We start from the raw sequence: 16,027 nt of genomic DNA on the forward strand, positions 1-16,027 counted from the left end.
CAAACCTAACTTTATATTTAGTGCCTAAAGTTTTCCAATTATATTGATAATCTTCTCCTGATGTTTTCAGCACATGCCACTGTCAGCACAGCATCCAATAATAAATATGTGTGTGAGCAAACTCTGCCTGGTTCCTGAAGCAGAAATAAATATGAAATCAGTTGCTAACCTTACCCAGATAAATTTACACTTAGCAGACAGCAGTTTCATAGAGAGAGAGAGAGGGTGTGTGTGTATGTGCGTGTGTGAGCAGGTGTGGGTTGTGGGGGCGTGCGTTTAGGAAGCTGTCATGTTCACACTATTTAGCTGCTTTTAAAGACAGGAATAAACGGTTCCAGTTAAATGAATCCATCAAGACATACATGGATGCTCACACAAGGTTACACGAGACAATGTGTGTGGACTAATTAAGTCCTTCAGGACGACATGTGTGCATGTTGAGTGTGTATTTAACAGTTGGATAAAGTTGGCAGTTGATGCTGGACAGCTGACCCATTGGTGTTTCCTGTGCTGTATTTATATGATCAAGGCTCAAGACTCACCTGTTTCTGTAGTAATAGGGCTGGATTACATCCGAGTCTTGAGCATAGAAAAGGTACAGCAAGTTTAACACTAAACACCCAACCATGCATTGCACTCCCTCTTTCCATTAGCTCCTCGGTTGTCCTTTCCTTTCTTTAACCATTGATTTAGGTGTGTTTTGGTAGGAACCACTGTTCTTTGGCTGAATACCCCTGTTATAAAGTCAGATCATGGTTTGCACATTACAATGCTTATATTTATCAGTATGGGTAACAATAAATTGGTTCAAAATACTTTTCATCGTTTTTGGCTTTTTGTAGGGATGTCCAGTTTAAGATTATTTTGTCCCCGGTACTTATTTGAGTCAATTAAAAACTGGAAATGGCTGATAATATATCATCTTGGTTGTCCAAAGATGCAAAGATGTAGAAAGCATGTTGCGCAGAAAATATCTGCAGAAAAATTGACATTTTCATCTTCTGAATCCTGCCCAAATTTACTTTAAACAAAGACATTGAACTGCAATTGTACCGCTAAATGTTAACCTGTTTGATCAACCATCTTTCAACCCTATTTTTATATCAACAGACATCTTTTTGTGGACACCTTTTTTTTCTTTTTAACCACAATTCTGTTTTCTTCATGTGTCCTTGATTTGCACATGGGGATGTGTATGCTTAAATAGCTCAGTATCTGTAAAGTGCAGTAAAATACCACACATTGTTGTGATTGTGTCCCACTTAACTCACTCAACAGTCACATTTCTGACGCTGCAATATCAGTTTTTTCTTGCCAGATATTTTGTGGCAATAGGAGAGCCTCAGGTTTCTAAAGATGTACATACAGCTACAGCAAGAGTGTCTAAGCCCTGGTCTCAAATAGCTGGTCTACTGCATTGTTTAGATGTGTCTGTCCTCCAGCACAGCAGAATTAATGGCAAAAATGGCTACATAGTGTATCATTATCTTCTGTAGAAGCTTGCTAATGAACCATTAATTTGATCCAGGAACTAGTTTAACATCTAAAACATGTAGGACACTGACTCCAGAGGACTGACGCTGGACATGCCTGAGCTACCGTCTTTAATAGACTCACATCTTGCTTCAGCAGCATTAAGCGAAGGTCCTAAAGTTCATACTACCATTTTTACCATCGGTGTTGATATGACTTGTTGATTGCTCATCTGGTGTTGCAGACAAAAGTTACTAATAAACTTGTTCTGCTTCATAAACTAAGCACTTTTTTTTACTGGCCACACAAATCTCAATCCCACAGCTTGCTGGCTGAGATTGCAGGTGCGTCTTACATAACATTACAACAGGTAACGGGAGACAGTCTGATACCAATCATTTTTTGACACTAATTAATCACATGGAATCAAACCTAGACACCCTCAGCATGTAGTGTTTTGCTTGTTTGTCGCAACAAAATGTAATTTGCTCATCTTTGTGCAGTCGCACCCAGTCAAGAAAACGCAGGATAGTGTAGCCTCAGAATTCTAACAGAAGCTTGATACTTGAAACCAAGACTATTTACTTTACTGTCACCAAATGCTTAGTCAGGAGGAGGGATTGCTGCAACTTCAGTCACCTGAAGAATTTAGATAACTGGATATGCCTGGATTGTTTTATAAGAAGGACCGTTTTGGCTATAATTTAAGGACCCGCAGAGCCAAAAATAAACAATTATAATTTTATTTCTTTAATGAGTAATGAATAGGTATTTTTGACTTTTTTTTTTTTTTGTCTTCCGTCAGTGAGTCATTGACTGACCACTGACTCTCTGTATCCTTCTTAAAGGGAACAGGTTGTGTCAGATTTTGTTTTCATGTCACCTAGCATGCCACAGTGCTAAATCCTGAATCCTTGAAGGATCGGACTCCCCACACCAATCTCACTGTCTTCACCGCTAAACTGGTCTCAGGCCCGGGCAGAGCTGAGCTGAGAAGGCTGGGTTACACCAGCTGTCAGTCAGACAGGAAAAGAGCACACAGCTGTCTGTTCGGGCTCCTTTTACACACACAAACATTATATGTCTTTAGACAGATTTAGGAGTTCATAGGTGCCTTGCTCCAATTGATAAGGTTGAGCTTTGGAGGTATAATTTTAGTGATACAACTAAGATCAGAAGAACACGGGGAAACATTTGAGAGGGTAGAATGGAAGACAATATGTTTGTGTGTCTGTAGCTGTGTGTGGGATCGGTATGCGACCTTGCCTTGGCTCGGGTATGGAGTCCAGTTGTTCCGAAGAATTCAGTAGGGCGTACAGGGAGTTACCCAAAACATAAGGTGACTCACTTATTTTTCTGGGTTTATTTCCACAGACAAGCACACTCAACTCCTCTGTCAGTCCTGTGAGAACAGAGAACTTTACCTTCAGGTTTAAAATCCTAAAGATGAAAAATACATTTAAAAATAAAACAATAAAAAACTCTGGAACCATGAAGATAATTTACTGAGTTCAAGATTTAATTTGGAATGATATAAGAAAGAAGGAAACCCCTAATTTTCTTTCAAAGAGCAGTGATATAGTCCACTGTTGCACTAGAGGGTGCTAGGTTTCCGGCTTTTGTTGTCCTGAAAGAGAGACACACAAGAATCTGTGCTTACTCTTTTTAATTTCTTTGTTATCCTTTTCAGTTGCTGTCCGTGTATTTGAATCAGATTATCCATAAACAGTTTGTTTCATGCTACTTGATTTCATCCATTCAGTCTCTGAAAAAGTCCTGAAGAACTTCATTGAGGTTTGGGATTGGTATTTCTTGGCCTTCAATGACTTCACAGCTTGGCATGAGCAAGTCACTCACACTCTGTTTTTGCTTTCTGGCATTTTATTTTAAAAGGTCTTCCTCCTTTCTGGGTGAGTTAAAAATGTTAGAGCTTGAGCAAAAAATATTACAGTTCTATAGTTGTAGTTTAGAGTTTTCTCTTTCTGCATCAGTGAAAATGTACAAATACAGGAAAATCCTCAAGTTTATGGAACAGATGTATCTATAAATAAAACCCAAGAACGTAATTGGTCAAACCTTTTCTTTCTTTATTTGCACACCTAATGTAGATGTGTGCTGCATCACAAGATATAATGTTTTCTAAAATATATATTCAAGTATATAAAACTGTAACTCTGCTGAAGCCTTAAGGGGCATCTCTGTCTCAAACAACAAATAATAATTATTTTTTGGACCAGAAACGCGGTCACACTGTGTAAGAGAGTGCGGTTGGTGTTAAACAGCTCTGCAGCTAAACAAGATTTCATTAATCTTTCAAAAAAAGACAAAATGACGGCAGTGTTGACATTTTAGGCTGACCTTATTTTATCAAACAGCGTGATTAGTACACGTTACATAGTTAGCATTACTGACAACAGTCCATATGTATGACCTTTAGAGTAAATAAATTCCTATCTTATCTTTAAGGCTTTCAACATTTCCAAATCCATCATGACAGAATTGGATACTGCAAGGATAAAAAAGAGCAAAGTTGCTGTGATATTTTCTGTCTCCTGTTATTTGCTGAATTCACATTCCCTGTTTAAACGTGGCAGCTTGAATAAATGGTCAACATGCCTCTATATAAAACAGTTTCATTTTTACTGTCTTCAAGCTGCTTTTGTGACTTAATTTATTTAACAACTGCACGGATACTGAAAATAAATAACTTTCACTTATCTTTATTTAGTACAAACTTCCACACTGAAGCATGGTGTTATCAGTGTAACCTCTTGGTAGGGTGTGTTCTGGTCACCAGCTGATTTTCTTTGTGCATCAGTAGTGTTAGGTTAATTGCATTTAGGTTTGAGTGAGTCTTGGGAAGGTTTTATGTTTCGACTGTCTCTGTTTTGACCCTGCGATGGTTTGATGATTTGTCCACAGTGTCTCTGGACTATTCCCCATTCACTGTTGGGATAGTCTCCAGCATCCCCACTATCTTTAACATTGTTAAGTTGTGTGATGGCCTGGAATCTTTATTTTAATCGCTTTTGTTTTTCCCCTTCCCGCAGCCCTGGGTTTGATTGTTAAAGATCTAGCTACACCTTTGAAGTCAAAATGACAGGATAAAACTATCCATCCATCTATCTATTTTCTATACCAGCTTCTTTGATATTGGGTCACAGGGAAGCTGGTGCATATCTCTAACAGTCTATGGGCGAGAGGCGGGGTACACCCTGCACAGGTCGCCAGTCCATCGCAGGCTATAAAGCCAGCTCCTGCCACTGAACACCTGCAGGAGCAAACAGTGGGGATCCTAGGGCTGCTCACTGCTTGCGGCACTTAACCAGAGCTTCATCAAGGATCAATGATCTCAGGGTAGTTGGTCTTTAAGAGCGGAACCTTTATGTGAACATGTCGCTCCAGTAGCTTCTCTGAGTGTTTCATTACAGGCACAAAACTTTCAGAACCTGGTACTGCTCTGTGTTACTGACCAGCTATTCCAGTAATTCTTCGTTGCTGAGCTTCAGTCCCAGGACTTTAAAGCTCAACTTTCCATCATCAAAATGGGTTTTGGAGAGAGAATCAGGCAGTATAGCGATGTCCTCTGAGGCCATGTTCTCTACCTGCTTTTAAAGGCTTTCTTCTGATGCTGAATAAAAAAACACGTCCATCACCAGTTGCTGGCAACAGAAGAGGAGACTTCACACACATTAGGCTTAATTTACCAATTAGTTTAGTTAATAAAGAAAATAACTGTATATGTGTGGGTACAGAGCAGTTTTGTAATTCATCAGTGATTGTAAATGTATGGACAGTATGTTAAAGGATGTATGTACTAAAAAACATTACTGGAGCAATGATGCCACCCCATCACAGTGGGTATTTAAAACTGATGGCTATATAAAGGCTTTATAAAGGTCTTACTTTTAGCTCTCAAATGTTCAGATGTGGAGCTTTTTTCCTATTTTGGACTTTGGAAAAATATATTGACTCACCACATTATCTTGGGTAACTTGAGGGTGTAATACCCTGCTGCAGAACATTGAATTTGTGACATTGTTCAATAAAACTCAAAAAGCATCAACTACCTAACTGATATGAATTATTTAGAGTTTAAGCTATTATAGAGTGCAGATTATAGTGTTTCGAAAGGTAACTGTAATTAATTATCGGTTATCTTAGCCTCTCCCTGTGTGGAATACACTTTGGATCAACAGGTGCTTTGCCTGCTCATCTAACACTTCATTTTAAAATACATCTATGAAAATATTTCACCTTACTTCTTTTTAATAGAGGCTTCCTGTCTGCTGTAGAGTTATTTCAATCACTTCAAGTTGTAACTTCCTACTGGCTAACTTTAGTCCCGAGCAGGAACCAAGGAGCACCCAGTTCCTGCAAAACATTACACACTGATATGCAACATGTTTGCAGCCCCTTGCCACATACCACCCTAATGTTCAGGACAGACAGTTCGCTGCATGTGTGCGCGTGCACGTGTGTGTATTACCAGACGCCGACATGGCTCATGTTTCTCACTGCAGTTTGTCAGAGCCTTGCTCGGAGCAGCAGGCACCAGTCAGGCTACATCAAATGCACACATCCAAAGCTGAAATGGGGACAACTAATGGGTTTCTACCCAGAGGAGAAGCTGTAATTTGGGATTGCAGTTGGAGATAAAGGAGCATGCTACAATGTTGCTGTGCTCCATCCCTCTCTGTGGTCCAGGACGCCTGAGGAATGCCTCCTTACTCAGACTCATTAATGGGATACCGTTCAACAAAACGCAGCTTTTAAATTCTGCCTGTACAAGTGGAGTACATAGGACATAGATGTTCGAAGTGTGAGTAATTGCTCAAGGACATTTTGCAGGATTGCATGGCCGTTTTGGTCTTCACATTTGCGAGCTCTTGAGTAAGCTCCTCCTTTACAGTTACAGTTACAGCGAGTGGTTGTTTGATTTCTGGGCAAACTGCTTCATCTGTAGCCATATCTCGTCGACCTCCACCATGATGATCAAGGAGGTCAAGGAGGCCTCGTTACAGGGGGACCCTGACCTGAGGGGGGAGCTGGCTTTTCTGGCCAGGGGGTGTGACTTTGTCCTGCCCTCACGGTTCAAGAAGAGGCTCAAGTCTTTCCAGCAGCAACAGGTCAGTGGGTTTAACAGTCGGGATAGACGCTGTACAAGTGTGGAAGTGAAAGGGCATGGATGTTGGCTTTTCATCCTTTCTATTCGTCATGTAAAACACACACATAATGGTGCATTAAAGACATTCAGATACATTAGTTACGTCTTATTGCACTTAGACACACAGAGTTACATTCCATGGACCTATTTTGAGACAGGTATTAAGGGTATATTTATAGAGCAGGGGGTTGCAGGAATAGAGTGATAGAATGAACACTTTGAAGGGAAGCATGTCTACAGCTGTTCAATACACAGTATGGAGGCCTAAAAGAGCACTGCCAGGAGATTTCCTAAGAAAAAGAGTCAGTAACACTGTGTGAAATCTGTTACTTTTCATTCCACCGATGACTGGTGCAACATGTCCTCTCACCATTTGCTTATGTCAGTGTAAATTGGATTTGAGCATTTTGGTTTTTTAGTGATGAAATAAATCGTATGCAATGCTTTCCTAAGAACTGCCCTATGTTAGTATTGCTTTTACAGATAAAAAGGAAGCAAAACTAGAATTGATTTTACTTTCTTGATGTCTCAAAGGTTTATTTTCTTTCCTAATAATTACAGCATATATTGCTGGAATCACATTTTTTGCCACTTGATTTGTTTTCCATGTGGCTCATACTGAAAATGGCACAGATGTGTATAGAAAAATACTGTCCCACCAGTGTGCCAACAGAAAACAGAACTTCCAATATCATCCCTATTTATTCAACAAGTCCCTAAATTTTATCTGATATTTATTGAACAGAAAAAAACGTCTACGTGAATGCTGTTGTTGACCCGTTTATAGACTGAAAATGATGGGAGTTCTTAGTTTTGATCTATTTAAAAAATAATAGGGGAAAAAAACAGATGTTTTGTCTGTATTTGATCAGCGATCAGAGCTGATCGGTGGAAAATTGGCCGATTTCGATTTTTGACCAAGTGATTGGTGCAGGTCAATCCCATTATTATAACAGCTACCTGTGTTTTTTGTTGCTTTATCAGGGTTTGAGAGATTGTGGCCAGGATCCTTCAGCTCTGTATTATGTTAACTTCTACAGTCTTACACCACTTGGAACTTCCCTGTCAGCACCTCAGTTAAAATGTTCTGCAGTGTATTCACTGGTTTAGTGATTAACTGATTGCAAAACAAGTTTGTTAAATATTTGTTATTCACTGGGAATTCCCATGTGCATATCAAAGCCTTATTACATTTATATTCCTGAAGTTTTGTGTGTTGTATTATCTTACATCAATGTAAAAAAAAAAAACTGTTTATAGCTTTATGTGGTATTGTTTTATCAAATAGAGGATTTGTTTTTTATTATAAACATCCAAAAAATGAACACTATACATGACATGCAAGGAATTAGTCCTAGCCTTGGTAGTCAGTTCCCACACCTGATCTCCTCTTGATCTCCTCAGCTTCAGCCCAAACCAGAAAAAAAGCCAGGAACACCGCCTCCAGCCGCAGCTTCCCCACCCCCCACGCCACGTTCGCCAAGCCCTCCTCCAGCCCCAGTGATCATTACACCCCCTCCTTCTGCCGTTAACATTCCCAGGTTCTACTACCCCCGTGGGCTCCCTGCCCTGTGCCCGGCTGCCAACCACGACGCAACCATCGCTGCCATAGAGAAAGCCTTCGCCGAGTTCGAGGAGGAGAAGGCTGACATTTATGAGATGGGCAAGATTGCAAAGGTCAGCAGTTACCCACTTTAATTTTAACTTTGTTTTATTTTTTTTACATTTATACTGCTTTATAGAATGAAAAGAGCAAATAAGGAAAGGATTGACATTTACTGTGCTTTGCAAAAGTCTTCAAACACAAAAAAACCTAAACATACCTGTAAGAAAAAGAATGCATGGTTTCCAAAATGTTTTACAATTATAAATTTGGAAAGTGGGTGTGCATTTGTGTTCAGCCCCCTGTAATCTGACACCCCTAAATAAAATGCAGTGCAACCAATTGCCTTCATCTAATAAATAAATAAAGAACCAAGCAGGCAGGTCAGGGATAAAGCTGTAAAGAAGTTTAAAGCAGGGTTAGGTTAAAAAACAATATCTGAAGCTTTGAACATATCAAGGAGCACTGTTCATTTCATAATTGGAAAATGAAAGCAGTATGAAACAGGTGTCCTAGGGTACCTCTGGAGGAGATGTAGTGATCTACAACTCAGGTGGATTATTCCCGCAATCCACAACTCAGATTTTTCTGGATGACTGACAAGAAGAAAACCATTGTTGAAAGAAAACCACAAGAAGTCCCATTTAAGGAAGAAGGTGTACTGGTTAGATGAGACCAAAGTTGAACTTTTTCACCTACCTGCAAAACACTATGAGTTTTGAAAAACTAACACTGTACCTCACATTGAACACACCTCCACACTGAAACATGGTAGAGAAGGAAACTTGCTGTGTGGATATAAACATTAAAAGGGCTGGGAGACTCATTTTCCAGATCAAATGATATTCATGGCCCAGTCAAAGTCCAGACCTAAATCAAATTGAGAATCTGTGGAAAAACGTAAACATTGTTCACAGAAAAAAACAAAACAAAACGTAATTTAATTTCTATGAATGGGTTTTGGAAAAAAACTGTAATTCTTGGTGGTTTATGAGCCACTGTGAAGGGCCAGCAAAGTTTTTCTAAATATTCGCCATATTAAAATGTTTTAATAAGTTGAATATCATGTTCCCTGCGTTGGATTGGCGACCTGTCCAGGGTGTACCCTGCCTCTCGCCCGTAGACTGCTGGAGACATTCACCAGCTTCCCATGTGACCCACTATGGAATAGGCAGTAGAAGATGAATTAATGAATGAATATTATGTATTGCTTTCCTTCTGCTTTACAATTAAGCACAGCCTTATAGTATTTTATACCATTTTTATTACTTTCTTGCCATGTAGTTGTACAGTAGTGGTTGGTTTGTCTGTGTTTCTGTTCAGGTGTGTGGGTGCCCACTTTACTGGAAGGCCCCCATGTTCTACGCTGCTGGTGGTGAGAGGACGGGCTTTGTTTCAGTTCACTCATTCATTGCAACATGGAGGAAGTAAGAAAGCCCAGTTTTTTGTTTGTTTTTGTCAGAATCTGCCTCAACATTTCAACTCAAGTCAGGTCTTCAATCAAATCTCCCTCTGCTCTTCTGCAGGTTGTTACACAGTTGTCATGATGATTCATCAAGGTTTATTTACCTGTTAACTAAACCTGGGCTCAACTATTTGGAACAGGAAGACTTAATTCCTCTACTCCAGGTAGGCAATGTCTCAACTCTTGATTGTTACACAATCTTGTGCTGCTGTGTGTCTTTTCTTTCACTAATTGTTTGTCATTGTCTAACAGGACATTGTGGACACACACCCTGGGCTCACGTTTTTGAAGGATGCACCTGAATTCCACTCACGCTACATAACTACGGTACATGCCCAAATAAAGGAAAAATACAGTCCTTATTATGAGTTACTATTCAGATGGTGTGTTTTGGTGTTTTAAAGTAAAAGAGTCTTATTAGGTCCAAGCAGCTCCGTAATGTGCTGATTAATATTCTTTATTACCAGGTACAATAATATAATATACCGTAATATAGTGAGGGAATAGATGGGAAAGAATATCCTTCCTTCCTTCCTTCCTTACTTGTGCCCTTACTTCTATCCCTCCTTGTGTTGTTGCTTATTTTCATGATGCCTCCAGTCCCTTCTTGTGTCCATTATTCTTTTCTTCCATCCTCATATCCTTCCTTTTTCTCTCTCTTCTTCCGTGTACTCTTACATTTATCCCATGTTTTTCCTCCCTTCTTTTCTGTTTCTTATTTTTGGTTCTATATGTAAAGCCTGCCCATGGTAGAAATATCGGCCATATATTCATAGTGCACTTTAATATTTTATATTTTAAATTCAGCGTAAAGGACTGGAAATTCCTAAGAGTTGAGTCTGACACTCTCAAATATGTAGGAACCATTTTAAAATCTAAAAGTGAAACATTTGCTCATCCGTAACACATAACATTTGTATGATGAAGGAAGTAGGTACACACAATATCAAAGATCGCAAATAAACATAAAAATTAGATCAAAACAGCATGTCAGTTGTTGTCCCATTTCTTGACACTGGATATTTTTTCCAGACTAAATTAATATACTTAAATAAATTAGGATTGAATTTTTCTGAGATTTTAGTAAGAGGTTATCCTCCTTCAATTAAAGGTGAATTGATTTCATCTTACACAAGTACCAGGGGCTTCAACAAATGTGACCAGCAGTGTAATGACTTAGGGACGGCAATGAGCATTCTAGGAATCCACTTATTATACAGATTACTTTTTAGAATACAAAATGGTTCTGATCATAATAATTACTGACTGATTTAAAGGTATTGCTCCAAATTTTAGCATTAGGGTGTTAATACATCATAACGAAATGCTGTGAATGAAGTTTTTAATACCAGTAAGCTTGTCCTTCGTTGCCAGAAAAGCTGTTCTTGTGAACATCAGCTGTGTAACATTAGAAGGAGCGCGTTCATCAGTGTGAACCAGGGGAGCTACGAAACGTGCCTCTGAAGTCGAGATTATGCTGCACCAGAGTGCAGAGAAGCTTGAGTGCGTCAGCGTACCGTGACATCACGGAAACAAAGCTGCCTACAATCACATTTGCAGCTGAGTCCCTGGCCTGCCGCATGTCCATTTTAAGGCCCTTCCAGAGCATTGTAGGTCAGCTGACACACTCCTCTATGAGACATTTGGAGCTCTGGGAGGTTGATTTACCAGAAAATAGTTGCTGACCCACTCTTCGTTGAACTAAGTTTGACCTGAACCCCCTGGTTTATACTGTGAGCTAATCTCCTGTCCAACTTGAAGTGGGAACCATCTTTTAAGTAACTTTTTAAATATCTTTCAAGTAGGTGATCTATCCTGAACCAGATCCATTCTTTCATGTTGTTTACGTCGAGGTCTGATCCTTCCATCTGAATAATGAAGCTGAAATTAAAATTTTCAATTTGATACATCCCAGTTTTGGTGGGCATATGTGAACTGTAGCCTCCGATTCCTGTTCTTAGCAGTCAGGAGAAAAAACAAGAGTGGTCTTTGGTTGCTGTAGCTCACCTGCCTCAGGGTTTGATGTGTTGTGCATATACAAGTAATCTGTCCCCTTGGTTTTATCAAGCACTCATTTGAGCTACTCTTGCCTCTCTGTCATTTTCATATCCGCCACTCACTGAATTATTTCTCTTGTTGGACCATTCTCTGGTTACCCAAGAAATGGTTGTGTGTGAAAATCCCAGTAGATCAGCAGTTTCTGAAATACGTCCTGTATTTCACGTTCAAAGTCTGTTTCATTGCCTTCCTTCCCTATCCTAATGCTCAGTTTGAACTTGAGTTGCCTTTACCAAATCTAGAGGCCTAAATGAATTTACTTGCTGCAGTGTGATTGTCATAATTTGTGGGTGTTTTTGGTTTATTATTATTATTATTATTATTATTATTATTGATAGATTTTGAATTATGCTTCTGGTCATGCTTTAGTTTTTGTCTTCTTGTTCATGTTTTGTCAAGTTAGGTTTTTTGGATCTGGTTATGCTTTAGTTTCATGTTTTTCTAGTTGTATTTCTATTAGTTGGTATCAAGTCATCGGGGGTCCCGGCGACGCCTCAGCTCCTGCCTACGCCACTGAGGGTCTCGGCGACGCCTCAGCTTCTGCTCACGCCACTGAGGGTCTCGGCGACGACTCAGCTTCTGCTCACGCCACTGAGCGTCTCGGCGATGCCTCAGCTCCTGCCCACGCCACTGAGGGTCTCGGCGACGACTCAGCTTCTGCTCACGCCACTGAGGGTCTCGGCGACGACTCAGCTTCTGCTCACGCCACTGAGCGTCTCGGCGACGCCTCAGCTCCTGCCTACAACACTGAGGATCTCGGCGACGCCTCAGCTCCTGCCCACGCCACTGAGGGTCTCGGCGATGCCTCAGCTCCTGCTCCTAGTCTCCAAGCCTTCTAGGGGTTCAGTGAGGAACTGGTCCTTGTCCTGGTTCCTGAACCCTGTGATGAAGGGTTTGAGGACGAACCGTCCCCAGACCCTGTTCCTGAGGGGTTCAAGGAGCAGCTTGTCCTTGTTTTGGCCTCCGAGGGTCCCCCAGATGCTGCATTGGTTTCCGAGGGTCCCGTTGGCTCTGTTCCTGTCTCTGAGGGGTTCAAGGAGCAGCTTGTCCTTGTTCTGGCCTCCGAGGGTCCCCCAGATGCTGCATCAGTTTCCGAGGGTCTCGTCGGCTCTGCTTCAGCCTCTGAGGGTTCGCCAGGTCATGTTCCAGAGGAGCTCGTGGGCGGGCTGCCTCCACGTCCTGGTTCTGAGCACCTCCTAGGTTTCCTCTGGGCAGTGCTCATGGAACTGAAGCCTGACTCCAAACCTCCAGAGTTCCACCAAGTTTCTGGGGGGCCCTCTACGCTCCATGGTTGGCCTCCTGATCTGCTGCTCCGAGAGTCCTCTACTCTGCTCGGCCGGCCTCAAAGTCTCCATCTTCGCCGCCGTCCGCCATGATCTCTACACCTCTGCTGGCCTCCTTGTCTTCGCCTTCGCCAGCCTCCACTGTCTCTACGCCTCTGTCGGCCAGCACGTCTTTGCTGCCAGCCTCCACGCCTTCGCCGCCGACCGCCCAGGACTCTGTGTTGCAGGTCCTGGCGCCCGCCTGACCTCCAGAACTTTGTGCCTGCGTAGGGTGACGTCCTGGTCGCCCACCTGACCTTCGTGCCCGCGTGGGACGGCCTCCTGGTCGCCCGCCTGAACTTTGTGTTTTTGTTTCTGATCATGAGATCAAGTTGAGATCATGTCACCTCGTTTTTCGGATCATGCTTTGCCTGTCTTGCCTGCCCGCTTATTGTTTTGTTCCTGCCTACTCTTTTGAGTGAGTTTTTGCTTTTTTCTAAAGATTAAATCTTTTAACCTACCATCATGCTGCCTGCTTGTTTGCATTCTGGGGTCCTCCGTTGCACTAAACCTAACAGTGATTGACTGATTGTTTGTGTTAATAAGCAATTGAACGGCCAATGGTGAGGTAGTTTAGCCTGCAATCTTATATCAGCATCAAGGAAAATCTAAAGGGGCCTGAAGATTGATGAGCTACAATAAGTTTGATAAACCAGTACTTTTAGCATGTGTTTCACAGTAATTTAGCAAAAATGTGTCACTTTTTCTTTTCATAGTTTCCAGTGAATTTACTAATATTTCCTGTCTGGTTACCACAGGTGATCCAGAGGATATTTTATGTGGTGAACCGCTCCTGGACGGGCCGCGTCACCATGACGGAGCTGCGCAGGAGCAACTTCCTGCAGACTCTGGCTCTCCTGGAAGAAGAGGACGACATCAACCAGATCACCGACTACTTCTCCTACGAACACTTCTATGTTATCTACTGCAAGTTCTGGGAGCTGGACACTGACCACGACCTCTACATTGACCCCAAGGACCTGGCAAGATACAATGACCACGGTAAGAACAACTTGAAGGTAAATACAGCATTTCTTTATTATGGATCCAATCCAATTTGTTAATCTTTTTCATCATTCTCACCCTCGACAGCATCCTCAAACAGAATCATCGACAGGTTGTTTTCCGGTGCTGTTACCCGGTGAGTGGAAACACACAGAGGAGCTGATTACATCAACATGAATGACGTGCTGCTGGATGCAAACGACTGTCTGTTTTGTCTCCAGGGGTAATTCAGTGCAGAAAGAAAGCAGGATGAGCTATGCTGAGTTTGTTTGGTTCCTCTTATCTGAGGAAGACAAGAAAAATCCAACCAGGTATTACACAGCTGCTCAGATATCTGTGACTGACCATCTGTTTTAAAGTTTTCCGTCACTCAAAAATGTGAATATCAACAACCTACTCACAGTGTTTATCTCCCATTGTCTCTGCAGTATGGAGTATTGGTTCCGCTGCATGGACGTCGATGGTGATGGTGTCTTGTCCATGTTTGAATTGGAATATTTTTATGAAGAGCAGTGTGAGAGGATGGAGAGGATGGGCATCGAACCTCTGCCCTTCCAGGATTTGCTCTGCCAGATGCTTGACTTAGTCAAACCTGAGAATCCAGGTTAAATACCTTTAACTTTCTTCATTTGAGAGTCACACACTATGTCATGCTTTTGCTCCCCTGATAGATTTAAACACATAAATGCCTTTCCTCCAGGTAAGATAACCCTGAGTGATCTGAAGCGTTGCCGGATGGCTCACATATTTTTCGACACCTTCTTTAATCTGGAGAAGTACCTGGACCATGAGCAGAGAGATCCATTTGCAGTGCAAAAGGTGCAATTTCTTTTGGGATTTCAAATCAATTCCAGGAGCAAGAATGAAAAAGAAAAATCTGATTAATGAATAAAATATTTAGAAACAAAACTGACATGCCTCACATCTGAAGGAGCAAGTTTTGCTTAATAATTTTCCCAACATTTTCTGACAGGACTTTTCCCTCTGTAAATAATAGGTTGCCAGCTTTTCATTCATCATAAATACCTTTGATTTGCGTTGTGTCAAAGCTTCTACCTAATCTGTTTATTATTTACTTTTGCATGAGTATGTGAAATTCTCTAGTTGTATTTATTTTGTGGCTGCAAAAAAAAAAAAAAATTTAAATTTCAAAAATATGTTTCAGGACTTTGACAGCGATGGTCCAGAGCCATCAGACTGGGATAAATATGCTGCAGAGGAGTATGAGATACTGGTAGCGGAGGAGACTGCAAACGAACAGCTCCATGAAGGGTACAACTTCATTTATATAGTACTTTTGAAATTAAATAATTCCCCTTAAACCTTGTCACATTTTGTCAGATTACAACAACAAACTTGATTTTATTTAAATGGGATTTTATGTGGCAGACCAACACAAAGGAGTGCATAAGAAGGATAGTAATACATGGTTTTGTTGTAAGAAACCCATAAGAACCACAGTTTTCAGTTTGACATAAACCATGTTGAGGACACTGAAAACCTGTTAGAAAAGGTGCTATGGTCATGTGACAAATAAAACATTTTACTTTTTGGAGTACATCCCAAACACATCATGTATTCAGTGAAACATGGCAGTGGCAGCATCATGCTATGAGGATGCTTCTCTTTAGCATGGACATGGAAGCGGTTTAAGGTTGATGGTAAGATGGATGGAGCTAAAAACAGGACAATTCTGAGAGTATAGCTTTTACAGGCTGCAAAAGACTTGAGACTAAACTGAAGAGGATCTTCTACAATGTGTGGCTGCAGCCAGATCAAAGCACATACATGTGTTAGAATGGCCCTGTCAAAGTCCAGACCTAAATTCAAATGAGACTCTCTGGCAAGACATTAAAAACTGATGCTCACAGATGCTCTTGCATCCGATCTGACTGAACTTGGGCTATTTTGCAAGAATATCCAGCACTAGATGG

General features: G+C 41.2%; 1 protein-coding gene and 1 long non-coding RNA gene across 5 annotated transcripts in view; one reads left to right on the forward strand and one right to left on the reverse strand.

Moving 5' to 3' along the window:
* Nucleotides 1–16,027, forward strand: part of ppp2r3a (protein phosphatase 2, regulatory subunit B'', alpha) — a 91,941-nt gene that overhangs the window by 71,272 nt on the left and 4,642 nt on the right. The window contains exons 1-12 of one of the 4 annotated variants that reach the window (XM_047344973.1): nucleotides 5,989–6,295; nucleotides 6,386–6,602; nucleotides 8,045–8,317; nucleotides 9,567–9,670; nucleotides 9,770–9,872; nucleotides 9,961–10,035; nucleotides 13,847–14,090; nucleotides 14,181–14,229; nucleotides 14,315–14,404; nucleotides 14,522–14,697; nucleotides 14,794–14,912; nucleotides 15,259–15,365. In XM_047344973.1, coding sequence (XP_047200929.1) covers nucleotides 6,285–6,295; nucleotides 6,386–6,602; nucleotides 8,045–8,317; nucleotides 9,567–9,670; nucleotides 9,770–9,872; nucleotides 9,961–10,035; nucleotides 13,847–14,090; nucleotides 14,181–14,229; nucleotides 14,315–14,404; nucleotides 14,522–14,697; nucleotides 14,794–14,912; nucleotides 15,259–15,365 — 1,568 coding nt within the window. In that variant the 5' untranslated portion in view covers nucleotides 5,989–6,284. Of the gene's footprint in view, nucleotides 1–5,988; nucleotides 6,603–8,044; nucleotides 8,318–9,566; nucleotides 9,671–9,769; nucleotides 9,873–9,960; nucleotides 10,036–13,846; nucleotides 14,091–14,180; nucleotides 14,230–14,314; nucleotides 14,405–14,521; nucleotides 14,698–14,793; nucleotides 14,913–15,258; nucleotides 15,366–16,027 lie in introns of those variants that run through there. The other 3 variants (XM_047344974.1, XM_047344975.1, XM_047344972.1) reach the window with 3 other exon arrangements.
* LOC124855256 lies at nucleotides 13,963–14,631 on the reverse strand. The gene is made up of 3 exons (XR_007035040.1): nucleotides 14,495–14,631; nucleotides 14,172–14,376; nucleotides 13,963–14,068 (listed from the first exon to the last, which is right to left on the reverse strand). It is a non-coding gene; the product is annotated as an uncharacterized LOC124855256 (long non-coding RNA).

Source organism: Girardinichthys multiradiatus, chromosome 19 (assembly GCF_021462225.1).
Source record: "Girardinichthys multiradiatus isolate DD_20200921_A chromosome 19, DD_fGirMul_XY1, whole genome shotgun sequence".
Taxonomy (NCBI): Eukaryota; Metazoa; Chordata; class Actinopteri; order Cyprinodontiformes; family Goodeidae; genus Girardinichthys; species Girardinichthys multiradiatus.